We start from the raw sequence: 14,009 nt of genomic DNA on the forward strand, positions 1-14,009 counted from the left end.
AAAAAAAAAAAAAAAAAAAAGCCAATCCATGTTACTTTGGGACTAACCAATGGAGAAACCTATGTGACCCTCCCACCCAAGTGAAGGGAAGGGGGCAGCTGGCCCCCCCGGCGTCTTCACTCTTAGAAGCAAAACTCAGCTCTAAACAATCCATGTCACTGGCCATACAATGTGGACGGGCCCATGCCACGGACTGTGGCACGACCCCAGCTCCTCCACCAGGCGCTTTCTTAAAGTCGCAGGAGAAGCCACGGCTGGTGCGTCCCCACTCAGAGGCCTGAGCTTGGGGTTCAGTGAAGACATCACATGGCTTTTTGAGGAAATGACTTGAAACACGAACTTCTTACTCGAGTGTTGGAATCTTCTGTGACACGGCAATCCTGGGGCACAAATACCCACCCACGGATCCCTAGCCCCCATGGCCCCCACACTTACATGATGGTCTTGGGGTTCTGAAGCACACAGGCCTTTGGTCCAAAAGTAGTCACCGGGCATGGCCCATGCAGAGAGCGTGTCCTCCTGTGGGGAAAGGGCACACGGGGGCTGTCAGAGCCACCAGTACTGAAAGGTGTGCGCGCGGTGACAGATATGGACGCAGTTCCAATGATATCAACCCCATTTGCCTGGCATCCACACAACAGTTTCAGAGGGTTTCGCCCTGGCCCACAGCACTGTGCAGAGTGCCACACACTGCCCAAGGACAGCAACGAGATGCAGAGGATCATTGGGAAATACCCCTTGGACTCATCCCCCACATCAGGGAGAGGCATACCCAGGACAGGAAATGCAACCTTGGGGCCAGGTCTGGGAATCTGAATTCATCAGCATCTCTCCACAAGTCTCTCAAAACTAGGCACTGGGTCGGTACTTGGGAATCGAGACCTCAGAAAGCATCTCTACAAAACCTAGATTAAAATTCTATCAAAAATACTTACTCTGAGTCATATGTGTCAACAGAAAAGACACTGGGTGAACAGCCCAACTTTCCATTAACTTAAAGTTAATGCAGTCACAAGTGAGTCATCCAAGTGGGCAGCTGTGGCCAGTGTATGTCCTGTCCTGGGGAGGAAGTCAGATTCCTGCCCTTCCTGGGGCCCAGCGCCCCCCTGCAGTGGGCTGATCCTTCCCGTGCTCGAGGATGCTGCTCCCTGGGAGGTGCCAGCCGCACCTGGGAGCCTCTGAGAGGCTCAGTCCCTTCTCACAGTTGGAGGTGCCACAGCCAGCCCAGCACGGGCCCACTGTCCATGGCCCAGTGCCTTGTGGGGATGGAACCCCAAGAGCATCAGGCAGCCACTGGAAACTGTCCCATAACTGACCCAGGAGTGGGCACCAGTGCCATGGGCCATATCCTGCAGCCTTGTGGAACTAAGCATGTGCAAGATGTGTTCACACAGTTTTTTAAAACTGCAAAGCTGTAGCCGGGTGCGGTGGCTCACTCCTGTCATCCCAGCACTGTGGGAGGAGGAGGCAAGAAAACCGCCTGAGCCCAGAGGTTCGAGACCAGCCTGGACAACATGGCGAGACCTAGCCTCTACCATAAATCAAAAAACTAGCTAGGCGTGGTGGCACATGCCTGTAATCCCAGCACTGTAGGAGGCACAGGCAAGAGGATTGCCTGAGCCCAGGAGCTCAAGAACAGCCTGGGCAATTGGGCGAGACCTTGGCTCTACAATTTAAAAAAAAAAAAAAATTAGCAGGGCTGGTGGCTCATGCCTGTGGTTCCAGCGATTTGGAAGGCTGAGGCAGAAGGATTGCCTGAACCCAGCAGGTCAAGGCTGCGGTGGCGTGCCACTGCACTCCAGCCTGGGTGGCAGAGTGAGACTCTGACTTAGAAACAAAACCAAACCAAACCGTAAAGCGTATTACATACCACAAGATCACACTAGGAACCACAAGGACGGCTCAGAACCAGCTCTCGCCAGGATGCCTGTCGGCACTGCCCTCCCCTGCCTCCCGCCACAGTCGAGTCAGGGCGTGGCAGAGGTGTGCTATGCAGAGCCCACGCCACACAACACCACGCAGCTCCGTGAAGAGCCTGCCGCAAGGCACCCACACTGCACACTCAGGAGCGACCCCTGGCAAGAGAAGCCGCTCTGTTCAGGGTGCAGCCACATCAGTGCGAAGGCAGGCGCCACCGACTCAGCCACTCCACACAGACACCACCACGGTCGCTTTCCTTGCCACCTGCTGGCTGGACTCCTGGGCTCCTCGCCTAGTGAGGCTGCATGCTTGCTAGACCACTCCTCACCAGAAGGTCCGCTTGCGCCTTCCTGGCCCCATGTCAGAGGAAGCACCGGCCCATGGCAAGCATTCACCTGACACTCACCACATCCCCTGTCGCCAGTCATAAGAGCAATGTCCCCAGGTGCCATTGCAACTCTGTTGGGCAGGCCACGTTCACATGCACTTTGGACGTGGTTTCCCAAGTGTCCTTGTGCAAGAGCACTCACTGTGGTCACGGGGACACTTGCCCAACACTGTGGGACAGGGTGACCAGGCTGGGCCTGCCCTGAGGCCACGCGCATGCCTCTGCAGCCCCGCATCCCCATGTGGACTGGCCAGCCCTGACCTGTCAAAGTCAGCAGCACCCCTCACACCCCGGGCGACATCTGCAGAGCAAATGTGTTTTACTTCAGTATGACATCAAAAGTCAGGGAGGGCGCTAACCAGGTAGTTCTGCATTGACACAGAAAGGTAAAAATGCACTGCGGGCCAGGCATGGTGGCTCACACGTGTCATCCCAGCACTTTGGGAGGATGAGGCAGGAGGACTGCTCGAGGCAAGAAGTCTGAGACCAGCCTGGGCAACACAGCGAGAGACCTTGTCTCTGCATTAAAAAATACATATAAAAAATTAAAATACGCTGTGGTCCTGTACCTGGCATGTGCCACCTGGGAATATGCAGCAGGCAAGTGTCCATGAACCATGCTTGCCCCTCTCGGGACACGGCTCCACATGGGTGACAACCCGGCCACGCCCTCTGGACAGAGACCCCACCAGTCAGTATGCACACACACTGGTTACCTAGAAGAGTTCTCTGTAGCCGTTTACATAAATCATCTCATGACACCAGAGGGAAGGAGGCCTCCGCTCACCTGAACTCTTTGGTGCTTCCCGACGCGGGCGAGGCGGACAGGCTGCGGGACTTGGCGCGGCCCCGGAGCGGGTGGCCGTAGCGCCGGGCCTCATCCCCGTGACAGGCCGAGCAGCGGATCACGGCTGCATCCGGGCTCCCCTCCTTATTCAGGCCCATTCTTTCTGGCTCCATTTCCGCAGTCAGCAAATGAGCACTTCAGTCAGAAAAAATGCAGATGCCGCAATCTAGAAAAACAGAAGACGTCAGGGAGTGAACATACAAGATGACCATAGCAGACACACCCACACGCCACTCATCCAGGGAAACAAGCCTGCCGTCCAGCTTCCCAGAGTCCTCTGAGATGGTCTGCTTCTGCCTCCAAGGTACTAAGGACCCAGGGACTGACTCACGGTTTTTGGGTGAATCTGGAAGAGCTGACGGCCCAAGGACAAGAAAGCACACTAGAGCCACGCCATGGCATTTCTGTCACAAGCCAGGGGAGGTGTCACCTCAGGAGGAGACTGGCACCCTGGAAGCAGCCCTCGTGGCCCGTCAGGATCAGAGCGGAAAGCCTCCCCAGTCAGCATGGCCCGTGAACCAGGGAGAAGCACTGTGTGCGACCTCAAGCCCCTCTCGGCCCAGAGCACTGAATAAACACAACAAGCAGAATAAATGTAACTAGTAAAATAACACAGCAGATATCCAGCAACTCCACACCCTGCGCACAGAGTCTACGTTTTAAACTCAGTGTCAGTGAAACACTGACCAAACTGATCTGCATTAAACCTCAAAGAAAACTTGAAGTTCCAAAAAGTGGTGCTGTGGAGCCCTGTTCTGTGACAACGGTCAGCCATGAAGAGGAGAGGAGAAACAGAGAATGGCCTCCCACCCTGAAAGCTGCAGAGCATTCCCTTGACTCAGGGACACAACAAACGGCAAACCCAACACGTGCAACATCCACACACAAGAACAGTGTAAGCGTGAGGCAAAGTCTGTTCAACACCATCAAAACCCTGCTGAGGCTGGGTGTGGTGGCTCATGCTTATAATCCCAGCACTTTGGGAGGCTGAGGTGAGAGGATTGTCTGAGCCCATGAGTTCGAGACCAGCCTGGGCAACTTGGTGAACCCTCTTCTCTATAATAAATCAAGAAAAATTAGCCGGGTGTGTTGATGCACACCTGTACTTGGAAGGCTGAGGCAGTGGCTGTGAGCATGCCACTGCACTCCAGCCTGGGCAACAGAGTGAGACTCCAACTTAAAAACAAAAACAAAAAACCCCTACTGAAATTCCTGAGAACAAGCTGGGCTCTGTGGCTCAGCCTGTAATCCCACGCCTGAGGTGAGTGGATTGCCTGAGCCCACGGGTTCGAGACCTGCCTGGGGAGGCGAGACCTCATCTCTACAACAAATCAAAAAAATTAGCCGGGCATGGTAGCATGCGCCTGTAGTTCCAGCAACTTGGAAGGCTGAGGTGGAAGGATCGCCGCAGCCCAGAAGGTCGAGGCTGCGGTGGCCGGGCGTGGCCACTGCACTCCAGTCTGGGCGCGTGAGACTCCAACTCAAAAAAAAAGAAAAAGAAAAAGAAATTCCTGAGAACAAAAAGGAATGACCTAAGCACTCACTAAAGCTAGAAACAGAAAAAAAACAAGCTTCAGAAAAGCAGCAGAGGCAAAACTGGTGCATCAAAAAATGAAACAAGAGCAGGGTTTGGAGAAAAGCTATAAGAAATAAACCCAAGCCGGGCTCGGTGGCTCAGCCTGTAATCCCGCGCCTTTGGGAGGCTGAGGTGAGTGGATTGCCTGAGCCTGCGGGTTCGAGACCCGCCTGGGCAGCGAGACCTCATCTCTACAATAAATCAAAAAATCAGCCGGGCGTGGTAGCGCATGCCTATAATTCCGGCTACTCGGAAGGCTGAGGCGGAAGGATCGCCGGAGCCCAGCAGGTCGAGGCTGCGGTGGCCGGGAGCGGCCACTGCACTCCAGTCTGGGCAACAGAGTGAGACTCCAACTCAAAAAAAAAAAAAAAAGAAATAAACCCATTTAGACGAATGGGCTGAAGAATGCTGTGAGTGAGTTAGAAGACGCGGGTCACGGAATGCTCTCATTCAGTCACTAGCGGGTCAAGACACAAACAGAGCAGACACTATGACACGACTAACCCAGGCCAGGCCGCTGGCCACCTTGGGACCAGTCCCAGCCAGGAACATACACCAGACCATGGGTGGCTCACCTAGGAGTATGGACACAAAAGATCCCCTCGACCAGTAGCAAACAGCCCAGCATGGATCACAGGCCACGACCCCATGGGCTCCATGCAACTCACTCCATCAACAAGCTGAGGAGATGAGACAATCGCCATGACACAGGCTACAGCATGAATGAAGAGGCCAACATGCTTCTTCGAAAAGGAAAGGTCTCAGTAAGCTGAGAACAGGCCGAGGCTGGCATTCGAAAGTGGCATTACAGACAGAAGGTGAGTGTCCCCCCAGCTCATGTGTGGGAGCCTGATCCCCTATAGATGGAACGTGAGTGTCCCCAACTCACATGTGAGAGCCCTGATCCCCAGGGAGGCTAGATTTGAAGACGGTGTCCTAGGGAAGCAATTATGGTAAATGAAGTCATAAGCCTGAGTCCATGATATGACAGAAATCATGTCCTCAGCCAGGCCCGATGGCTCAAGCCTGCAATTCCAGCACTTTGGGAGGGCGGCAGGAGGACCGCTTGAACCCAGAAGTTTGATACCAGCCTTGGGAACATAGCAAGAACCCAATTCCGCAAAAATATAAAAAAATTAGCAGGGTGTGGTGGCATGCACCTGTAGTCCTACACTCAGAAGGCTGAGGTAGGAGGATTGCTTGAACCCAGGAGGTTGAGGTTGCAGTGAGCCATGATTGTGTCACTGCACTCCAGCCTTGGCAACAGAGTGAGACTCAAAAAAAAAAAAGGAAAGAATTAGTGCCTGTATAAGAAGACACTAGAAGCCTCTCTCCCCACCTGTCCCCACCCCAAGTGCACAGAAGTAAGGCTGTCAAGGACACAGGGAGGGTGGCCTTCGCAGTGAGAAGGAGGCTCACCAGGAGCCTGATAGTGGGGCCTTGACCTGGATGCGCAGCCTCCAGAATGGTGAGGACACACACAGTGGTGGTGATGCCCCCGCCTGTGGGACTTAGCTACGGTAGCCCAGACAATACTACTAAGACCGGTGGGAGGAGGTAAGGAGGGCAGAGGGAGGCTTAGGAAGAAGCCCAGGGACTCTGCACCCCAGTAAAGGACGGCCTTGAACGCCAGCAACTGAGGCTCTCATCCTGGTATACTCACAAGGGCTTCAAAAATGCTGATTCCTACCAAGTTGTGTACCTCCACTGGAAAACCAAAGAACCAGCAGAAATTCTTGTGTCCCACCTAGACCAAGGGCCAGAACCTGGGGGTGTGGCCAGGCAGGTACTTGGAAGCGTCCCCAGTGACTCTGATGGTCAGTGCAGAGGGACAGCACTGCCCTAGTGAGTCGATATTCACCTAGCTCAAGACACACCAATGTTTTATCTACCCATGTTTTAAAAATTCATTGAAAACGAGAACCTAGCCAGGCTAGGTGGCTCAGCCTATAATCCCGTGCTTTGGGAGGCTGAGGTGAGTGGATTGTCTGAGTCCGCGGGTTCGAGACCCGCCTGGGCAACTTGGCGAGACCTCATCTCTACAATAAATCAAAAATCAGCCGGGAGTGGTAGCGCGCACCTGTAGTTCCAGCTACTCGGAAGGCTGAGGCGGAAGGATCGCCGGAGCCCAGCAGGTCGAGGCTGCGGTGGCCGGGAGCGGCCACTGCACTCCAGTCTGGGCGACAGAGTGAGACTCCAAATCAAAAAAAAAAAAAAAAGAAAAGAAAACTAGAACTTGCAAAAACATGTCTGGGATAACCACTCCTCTTCAGTACTGTCCTGGAGGCCATGGCCAGTGCAACAAGGCAAGAAACAGAAACAAAAGACCTAAGACAGAGAAAGAACAAGTGACATGTGCTTGTAGATGACGTGATCGTCTATCTAGACAAGCATGAAGAGTCTATTAAAAAATAACCTCAATTTCTATATACAAATATCAACTGTATTTCTACAGACTAGCAATGAACAGTAAGAAACCGAGGTTTTAAAATATCATACAATAGCACTAATAATGTAGACCATGTAGGGATGTAGTTGACAAAAGAAGAGTAAGATCTGTAAGATCTGTACATGTTCATGGGCAAAGAACAAAACCCTGCTGACAGAAATGAAAGTAAACCAAGCCAGGCACAGTGGCTCACACCTGTCATCTCAACACTTTGGGAGGTGATGGCAAGAGGATTTCCTGAGCCCATGGGTTGGAGACCAGCCCAGGCAACCTGGCAAAACCTCGAATCTACAATAAATTTTAAAAAATCAGCCAGGTGTGGTGGCACATGCCTGTGGTTCCAGCTACTTGGAAGGCTGAGGAGGAAGGATCACCTGAGCCCAGCAGGTCAAGGTTGCGGTGGCCATAAGTGTGCCACTGAACTCCAGCTTGAGCTACACAGTGAGACTCTAACTCAAAAAAAAAAAAAAAAAAAGAGAGAGAGAGAGAGAGAGAGAGAGAGAGAGAGAGAGAGACATACCATGTTCATGAATTAAGAACTCAATATTAAGATCTCAGTTCTCCCTAAATTGAAATTTGAGTAGAAATACAAATTCTGCTCAACCCAACAAACAAAATCCAGCCTTTTCTACTGGAAATGACAAGCTGACAATGAAATTCCTATGAAAATATAAACTAAAAGAATATCTAAAAGCTTTTTTAAAAGAACAAACATAGAGAGTAAACACTACCCAACATCATGACTTGTAAAACTACAGGAACCAGCTAGCATGGTGGCAAGGAAACAGAACAGAGAACTCAGTAACAGACTCCACACACATGTAGCCAGCACATTTTTTAGAGGAGCTGAGGTCATTCAACTAGGAAAAATGATAATCTTTTCACCAAATAGTTCTGGAACAACTGGATATCTAAAAGAATGAAGCCCAGTGATTCATCATGCCATACATAAAGATTAACTCAAAATGGATTATAAATCTAAATGTTAGAATCAAAACTGTGTAACTTTTCAAAGAAACCATTAGAGCTGGGCATGGTGGCTCACACCTGTAATCCCAGCACTTCTGGAGGCTGAGATGGGAGAATCACTTGATCAAGGATGGCTTGAGCCCAGCCTGTGCAACACAGTGAGACCTCATCTCTATAAAAAAATTAGCTGGGTGTAGTAGCACACGCCTGTAGTCTCAGGCACTTGGGAAGCTGAGATGGGAGAATCGCCTGAACCCAGGAGGTTGAGGCTGCAGTGAGCCATGACTGTGCCACTGCACTCCAGCCTGGGTGACAGAGGGAGACCCCGACTCAAGAAATTAAAATAAAAAGCAAATAAAAAATAAAAAAGATAATCAATTGCTCTCTACTGAAGTAAAAACAAACTTAGGAACATCATATGTGCTCATTTCCAAGTATGACTGCAGTTGTGTTGGGCTCAAGCCTCTCAGCTTTCACTTATAGTCCTATGCTAAATAGGTGAGTTCACTGTCACACAAGAACTGCCACCTCCGCTCAGCACACAACAGAGGCACAGAGTTCCTCAATAATGAGATCAATGCCATTGTCCAACAACTCCCCAAGTTGCTCTTGGGAAAGTATAGAGTCTAACTTACTCTATAGCTAAGTGTATAGGTGACACAGTCTCAGTTTCTACGTGCAGTTTAAGAATAATACTGCACTAAGTTTTAGGGTAATACTGTGCGCTCTCCAAAGTCTCTTTAATACCCATGTAATGTACAATGCTTACAAAGGGCACAGTAACCATCAAATGAGGTTTACTCCAGGAATGAAAGACAGGCTCAATCACTGTAACCTACTTTGTATCAACAGAGTAAAGAAAGAAAATCCAGTTGGGTTCGGTGGCTCAGCCTGTAATACCGTGCTTTGGGAGGCCGAGGTGAGTGAACTGCCTGAGCCCGCAGGTTTGAGACCCACCTGGGCAACTTGGCAAGGCCTCATCTCTACAATAAATCAAAAAATTAGCTGGGCATGGTAGCGCACACCTGTAGTTCCAGCTACTTGGAAGGCTGAGGCGAAAGGATCGCTGGAGCCCAGCAGGTCGAGGCTGTGGTGGCCGGGAGCGGCCACTGCACTCCAGCCTGGGCGACAGAATGAGACTCCAACTCAAAAAAAATCAATCAATCAATCAATCAAAAAATTAGCCGGGTGTGGTGGTGCGTGTCTATAGTTCTGGTTACTTGGAAGGCTGAGGTGGAAGGATCGCCGGAGCCTAGCAGGTCGAGGCTGCAGTGGCCGGGAGCGTGCCACTGCACTCCAGCCTGGGCGACAGAGTGAGACTCCAACTCAAAAAAATCAATCAATCAATCAATCAAAAAATTAGCCAGGTGTGGTGGTGCTTGCCTATAGTTCTGGCTACTTGGAAGGCTGAGGCGGAAGGATCGCCGGAGCCCAGCAGGTCGAGGCTGCAGTGGCCAGGAGCGTGCCACTGCACTCCAGCCTGGGCGACAGAGTGAGACTCCAATGACTCCAACTCCAAAAAAGAAAGAAAGAAAATCCCCCGATCATATCAACTGATGCACAAAAAATATTCGACAAAATCCAACACCATTTATAAGATTCTAAGCAACCAGGAATAGCAGGAGATTCCTCAACTTGATAAAGAGCATCTATAAAAATCCACAATTGGCATCATGCTTAATGATAAAAACAAATGTTGTCCCTCTATGACTGGAACAAGCCAAAGACGCCTGTTCTTACCATTACTACCCAATACAGTGCTGGAGGTCCCAGTCAGCACAACAAGGCACAAAGATGAAGACTGAAATTGAAAATATGGCATCATCAGGTACAGTGGCTTCCACTTGTAATCTCAGCTGCTCAGGAGGCTGAGGTGGGAGGATTGCTTCAAGCCAGGAGTTCAAGACCAGCCTAGGCAACACAGCAGGGGCACCCCTCCGTCTTTTAAAAAATACACTATCACTTACAAGCACTTAGAAATGCTTAGATGTAAATCTACCAAAACACATACAGGACTTCTATGCTGAAAATAACAAAACTCTGGTGGACGAAATCAAGGAAAAGCCAAATAAGTGGAGAGACATACCATGTTCACAGACTGGAAGAATTGACACAGTGAAGATGTCAAATCTCCCACAGCTGACCTACTGGTTGAATGCAGCTTCCATCAACACTGAAGAAAGACTTTTAGAGACACAGACACACTTATTCTAAAGTGCACACGGAAGGAGCAGAATCTAGAACAGCTAAGCAATTTGTTAAAAGACTGAAGGGAGACAAGCAGCTCCCTCCACCATGAGGGTTGCTGCCCATCACCAAGGCTCCTAGTGTTCGGCAAAAGACAGACTCAAGATCAATGGGACAGAACAGAAAACCCAGAAATTGGCCCACTCACAGAGGCCCAACTGATTTTCTGGGAAAGGCACAAAAGCAGCTCAGCGGAGGGGGTAGTCTTTCCAACAAATGGTACCGAAGCAATTAGACGTTCATAGGCAAGAAACAAAAAAGAACCTCAACCTCAACCTCATACCATAAACAAAAATTAATTCAAAATGGACCCAAATGGACTATGGTAAATGTAAGGTGAAAACAAGCAAATTTTTATGAGAACATATAGGAGAAAATCTTCAGGACCTAGGACAAACTTTTTAGACATGACATAAAAAGAGCAACCTATATATATACATACACATATATGTATATATACACACATATATGTGTATATATACACGTACATACATATATGTATGTATGTATGTATGTATGTATGTACACACACACACACACACACACACACACACACACACACACACAAAGGGCACGGTGGCTCACACCTATAATCCCAGCACTTTGGGAGGTTGAGGTGAGAGGACTGCCTGAGCCCACGGGTTCAAGACCAGCCTGGGCAATAAGGCAAGACCTTGTTTCTACAATAAGTCAAGAAAAATTAGCTGGGTATGGTGGCACGTGCCTGTGGTTCCAGCTGCTTGGAAGGCTGAGACAGAAGGATCGCCTGAGCCCAGCAGATAGAGGCTGTGGTAACTGTGAGCGTGGGCGACAGAGTGAGATTCTGATTCCAAAAAAAAAAAAGAAAAGATAAACTGGACTTCATTAAAATGACAAACTTTTGACCTGTAGAAGACCTCACTGAGGGGACAAAAAGACAAGCTATAAGCTGGGAGACAACATTTGTGAGCCACGTATCCAGGAAAGAATACAGGGGGACCACGAAAAACCAGAATTACCTTTTAATGGGCGGCCCCTGACAGTATAGCCTTCCCCTGCGAGGTGAGCGTTCGAGGAACCCACCAGCATTCGTGCAACAGTTAGAGCTGGTGGGAGAGGCTGCGCTCGGCTTCAGTGCATGTTTTTGGAGAACCTTTCAATGAATTTGCTCACTTCACGACGGGTGATTTACGAGTGCACCTGCCCACACCACACTGAGTGTTCAGCAGCCTTGACCAAAACCAGCATGAACCCGGTGTCCCACCCTCCCTATTTACTGGGTCTTACCCCCCAGTGACTTTTTTCCCCCCTGGATGAAAAAAGTCCTCCAAGAGAAATGTTTTGCCAATATGGAAGAGGTGAAACAAAAAAGGCAGAAGCACTAAAAGGCATCAAAATGGACAAGTTCAAAAACTGTTTTGAGCAGTTCAAAAGCATTTCAATAGGTGTGTAGCATCCAATGGAGAGGACTCTGAAGGTGGCTGAAGTTTAAACATGTAAGCACAGATACACAATTTTTATAAATAAATTCCATTTTTTTTGTCCTCCTTTCATATTTAAAAGTCAAAAGTCAGCAGGAAAAAAATAATAATAATAATCACCATCATCTTCCAATTAGAAGATGGACAAAAGGGGCTGGCACAGTGGCTCACGTCTGTCTGTAGTCCCAGCACTTTCCGAGGCTGAGGTGGGAGGATCGCTTGAGGCCAGGAGTTAAGAGACCAGCCTGGACAATAGCATGAGACTCCATCTCCATAAAAAATTTAAAAATTAGCCAGACATGGTAGTGTGTGCCTGTATTCCCAGTGAGCTATGATTGTGCTACCACACTCCAGCCTGGGCAACAGGAGACCCTGTCTCTAAAAGGCAAAAGGGAAAATTAAAAAGAAAATGGGCAAAATAAATGAACAGACCGAAGATGACATGTGAATGGCAAACAGGTTTAAGACAAGATGTTCAGCATCATTCATTGGGACATGCAGATTAAAGCCACAAGTCAGACCTAACAAATGGCTAAAATAAAAAACATCAGCAAAACTTACAGCTGCAGAGGCTGTGGAGAAACTGATCGTTCCCACACTGCAGTGGGATTTAAGATGGTGTACTCACGCTGGCAAACAGCTGGGCAGTTTCTGACGAAAACTAAGTACGTAACCCAGCAACTGCACTTGGACATTTAGCCCAGAGAAATAAAAACTTATGTTCATCTAAAACCTGTATGTGAATGTTCACAGATTTATTTGCAACAGCGCCAAAGTGCAAAGAGCCCACACGTCTTCCACCCAGTGACTGGTTAAGCTATGGGACGTCTACACAACAAAATATTACTCTACATAAAAGGGAACGAATGACTGACACTGGAAAGTGAGGGTGGGTTTCAGGGGAAATTCTGCCGAAAGAGAAGAGTGGATTTCCAATGGTGACACTATTCCATCTCTCCAGCAGTCTTACACGACAAACCATGGAAAGATGAGCAGGTGAGTGTTTGCCAGGGGACCTGGGGGGCCACAAGGAGGTAGCAGAAGGGACTTCCTTGGTGTGATGCACAGCTCTTTCTTCCAAGATTTTTTTTTTTTTGAGTTGGAGTCTCACTCTGTCGCCCAGGTTGGAGTGCAGTAGCAGGCTCACAGCCATCATAGCCTTGAGCTACTGGGCTCAGGCGATCCTTCTGCCTCAGCCTCCCAAGTAGCTGGAACCACAGGTGCACACCAACATGCCTGGATAATTTTCTTATTTATCGTAGAGAGGAGGTCTCATCAAGTTGCCCAAGCTGGTCTCGAACCCCTGGGCTAAGGCAATCCCCTCACCTCCGCCTCCCAAAGTGTTGAAATTACAGATGTGAGCTACCACGCCTAGGTTTTTTTTTTTTCTTAATTGAGAGGAGGTCTTGCTCTGTTGCCCAGGCTGGGGTGCAATGGGATGATCAAAGCTCATTGCAGCCTCAGCCTCCTCGCCTCAAGAGATCCTCTTGCCTCAGCTTCCTGAGTAATTGGGATCACAAGCTTGCACCACCATGCCTGGCTTCAGTTCTATGGCTTGAGATTGGTGCTGATTACACACATCGATTTATGGGGTAACACTGCACAGAACCACACACATACACATAAAACTGGTGGACTCTGAATAAGGTCTGCAGTTCGGTTAACAGTATTTCCCCAGCTGGGTTCAGTGGCTTAGCCTGTAATCTCAGCACTTTGGGAGGCCAAGGTGAGTGGATTGCCTGAGTCTGCAGGTTTGAGACCAGCCCGGGGAACTTGGCAAGATCTCCACCTACAATAAATAAAAAATTAGCCAGGCACGGTAGCTCGCGCCTGTAGTTCCGGCTACTTGGAAGGCTGAGGTGGAAAGATTTCCGGAGCCCAGCAGGTTGATGCTGGGGTGGCCGTGAGTGTGCTACTGCACTCAAGCCTGGGCGACAGAGTGAGACTTCAACTCAATAAACAAAAACAAAAACAGTATTTCCCCCTGGCTTTTAGCTGACATCAACTCCCTGGTTTTATTTTATTTTTTTATTTTTTGAGTTGGAGTCACACTCTGTTGCCCAGACTGGAGTGCAGTGGCCGCTCCCGGCCACCGCAGCCTCGACCTGCTGGGTTCCAGCGATCCTTCCACCTCAGCCTTCCAAGTAGCTGGA

The 14,009-nt window shown here is 49.5% G+C and overlaps 1 protein-coding gene across 1 annotated transcript in view; it reads right to left on the minus strand.

Moving 5' to 3' along the window:
- Window positions 1–3,268, minus strand: part of NADK (NAD kinase) — a 12,303-nt gene extending 9,035 nt beyond the window's left edge. Inside the window, exons 1-2 of the mRNA XM_008050114.2 lie at window positions 3,096–3,268; window positions 436–519 (exon numbers count right to left, since the gene is read on the minus strand). Of these exons, the coding sequence (XP_008048305.1) occupies window positions 436–519; window positions 3,096–3,268 (257 nt within the window). The remainder of the gene's footprint in view (window positions 1–435; window positions 520–3,095) is intronic.
- Between the last annotated feature and the right edge of the window lie 10,741 nt (window positions 3,269–14,009).

The sequence above is a fragment of the Carlito syrichta genome, unplaced genomic scaffold, assembly GCF_000164805.1.
Source record: "Carlito syrichta isolate Samal-C Ts95f unplaced genomic scaffold, Tarsius_syrichta-2.0.1 Scaffold142976, whole genome shotgun sequence".
Lineage (NCBI taxonomy): Eukaryota > Metazoa > Chordata > Mammalia > Primates > Tarsiidae > Carlito > Carlito syrichta.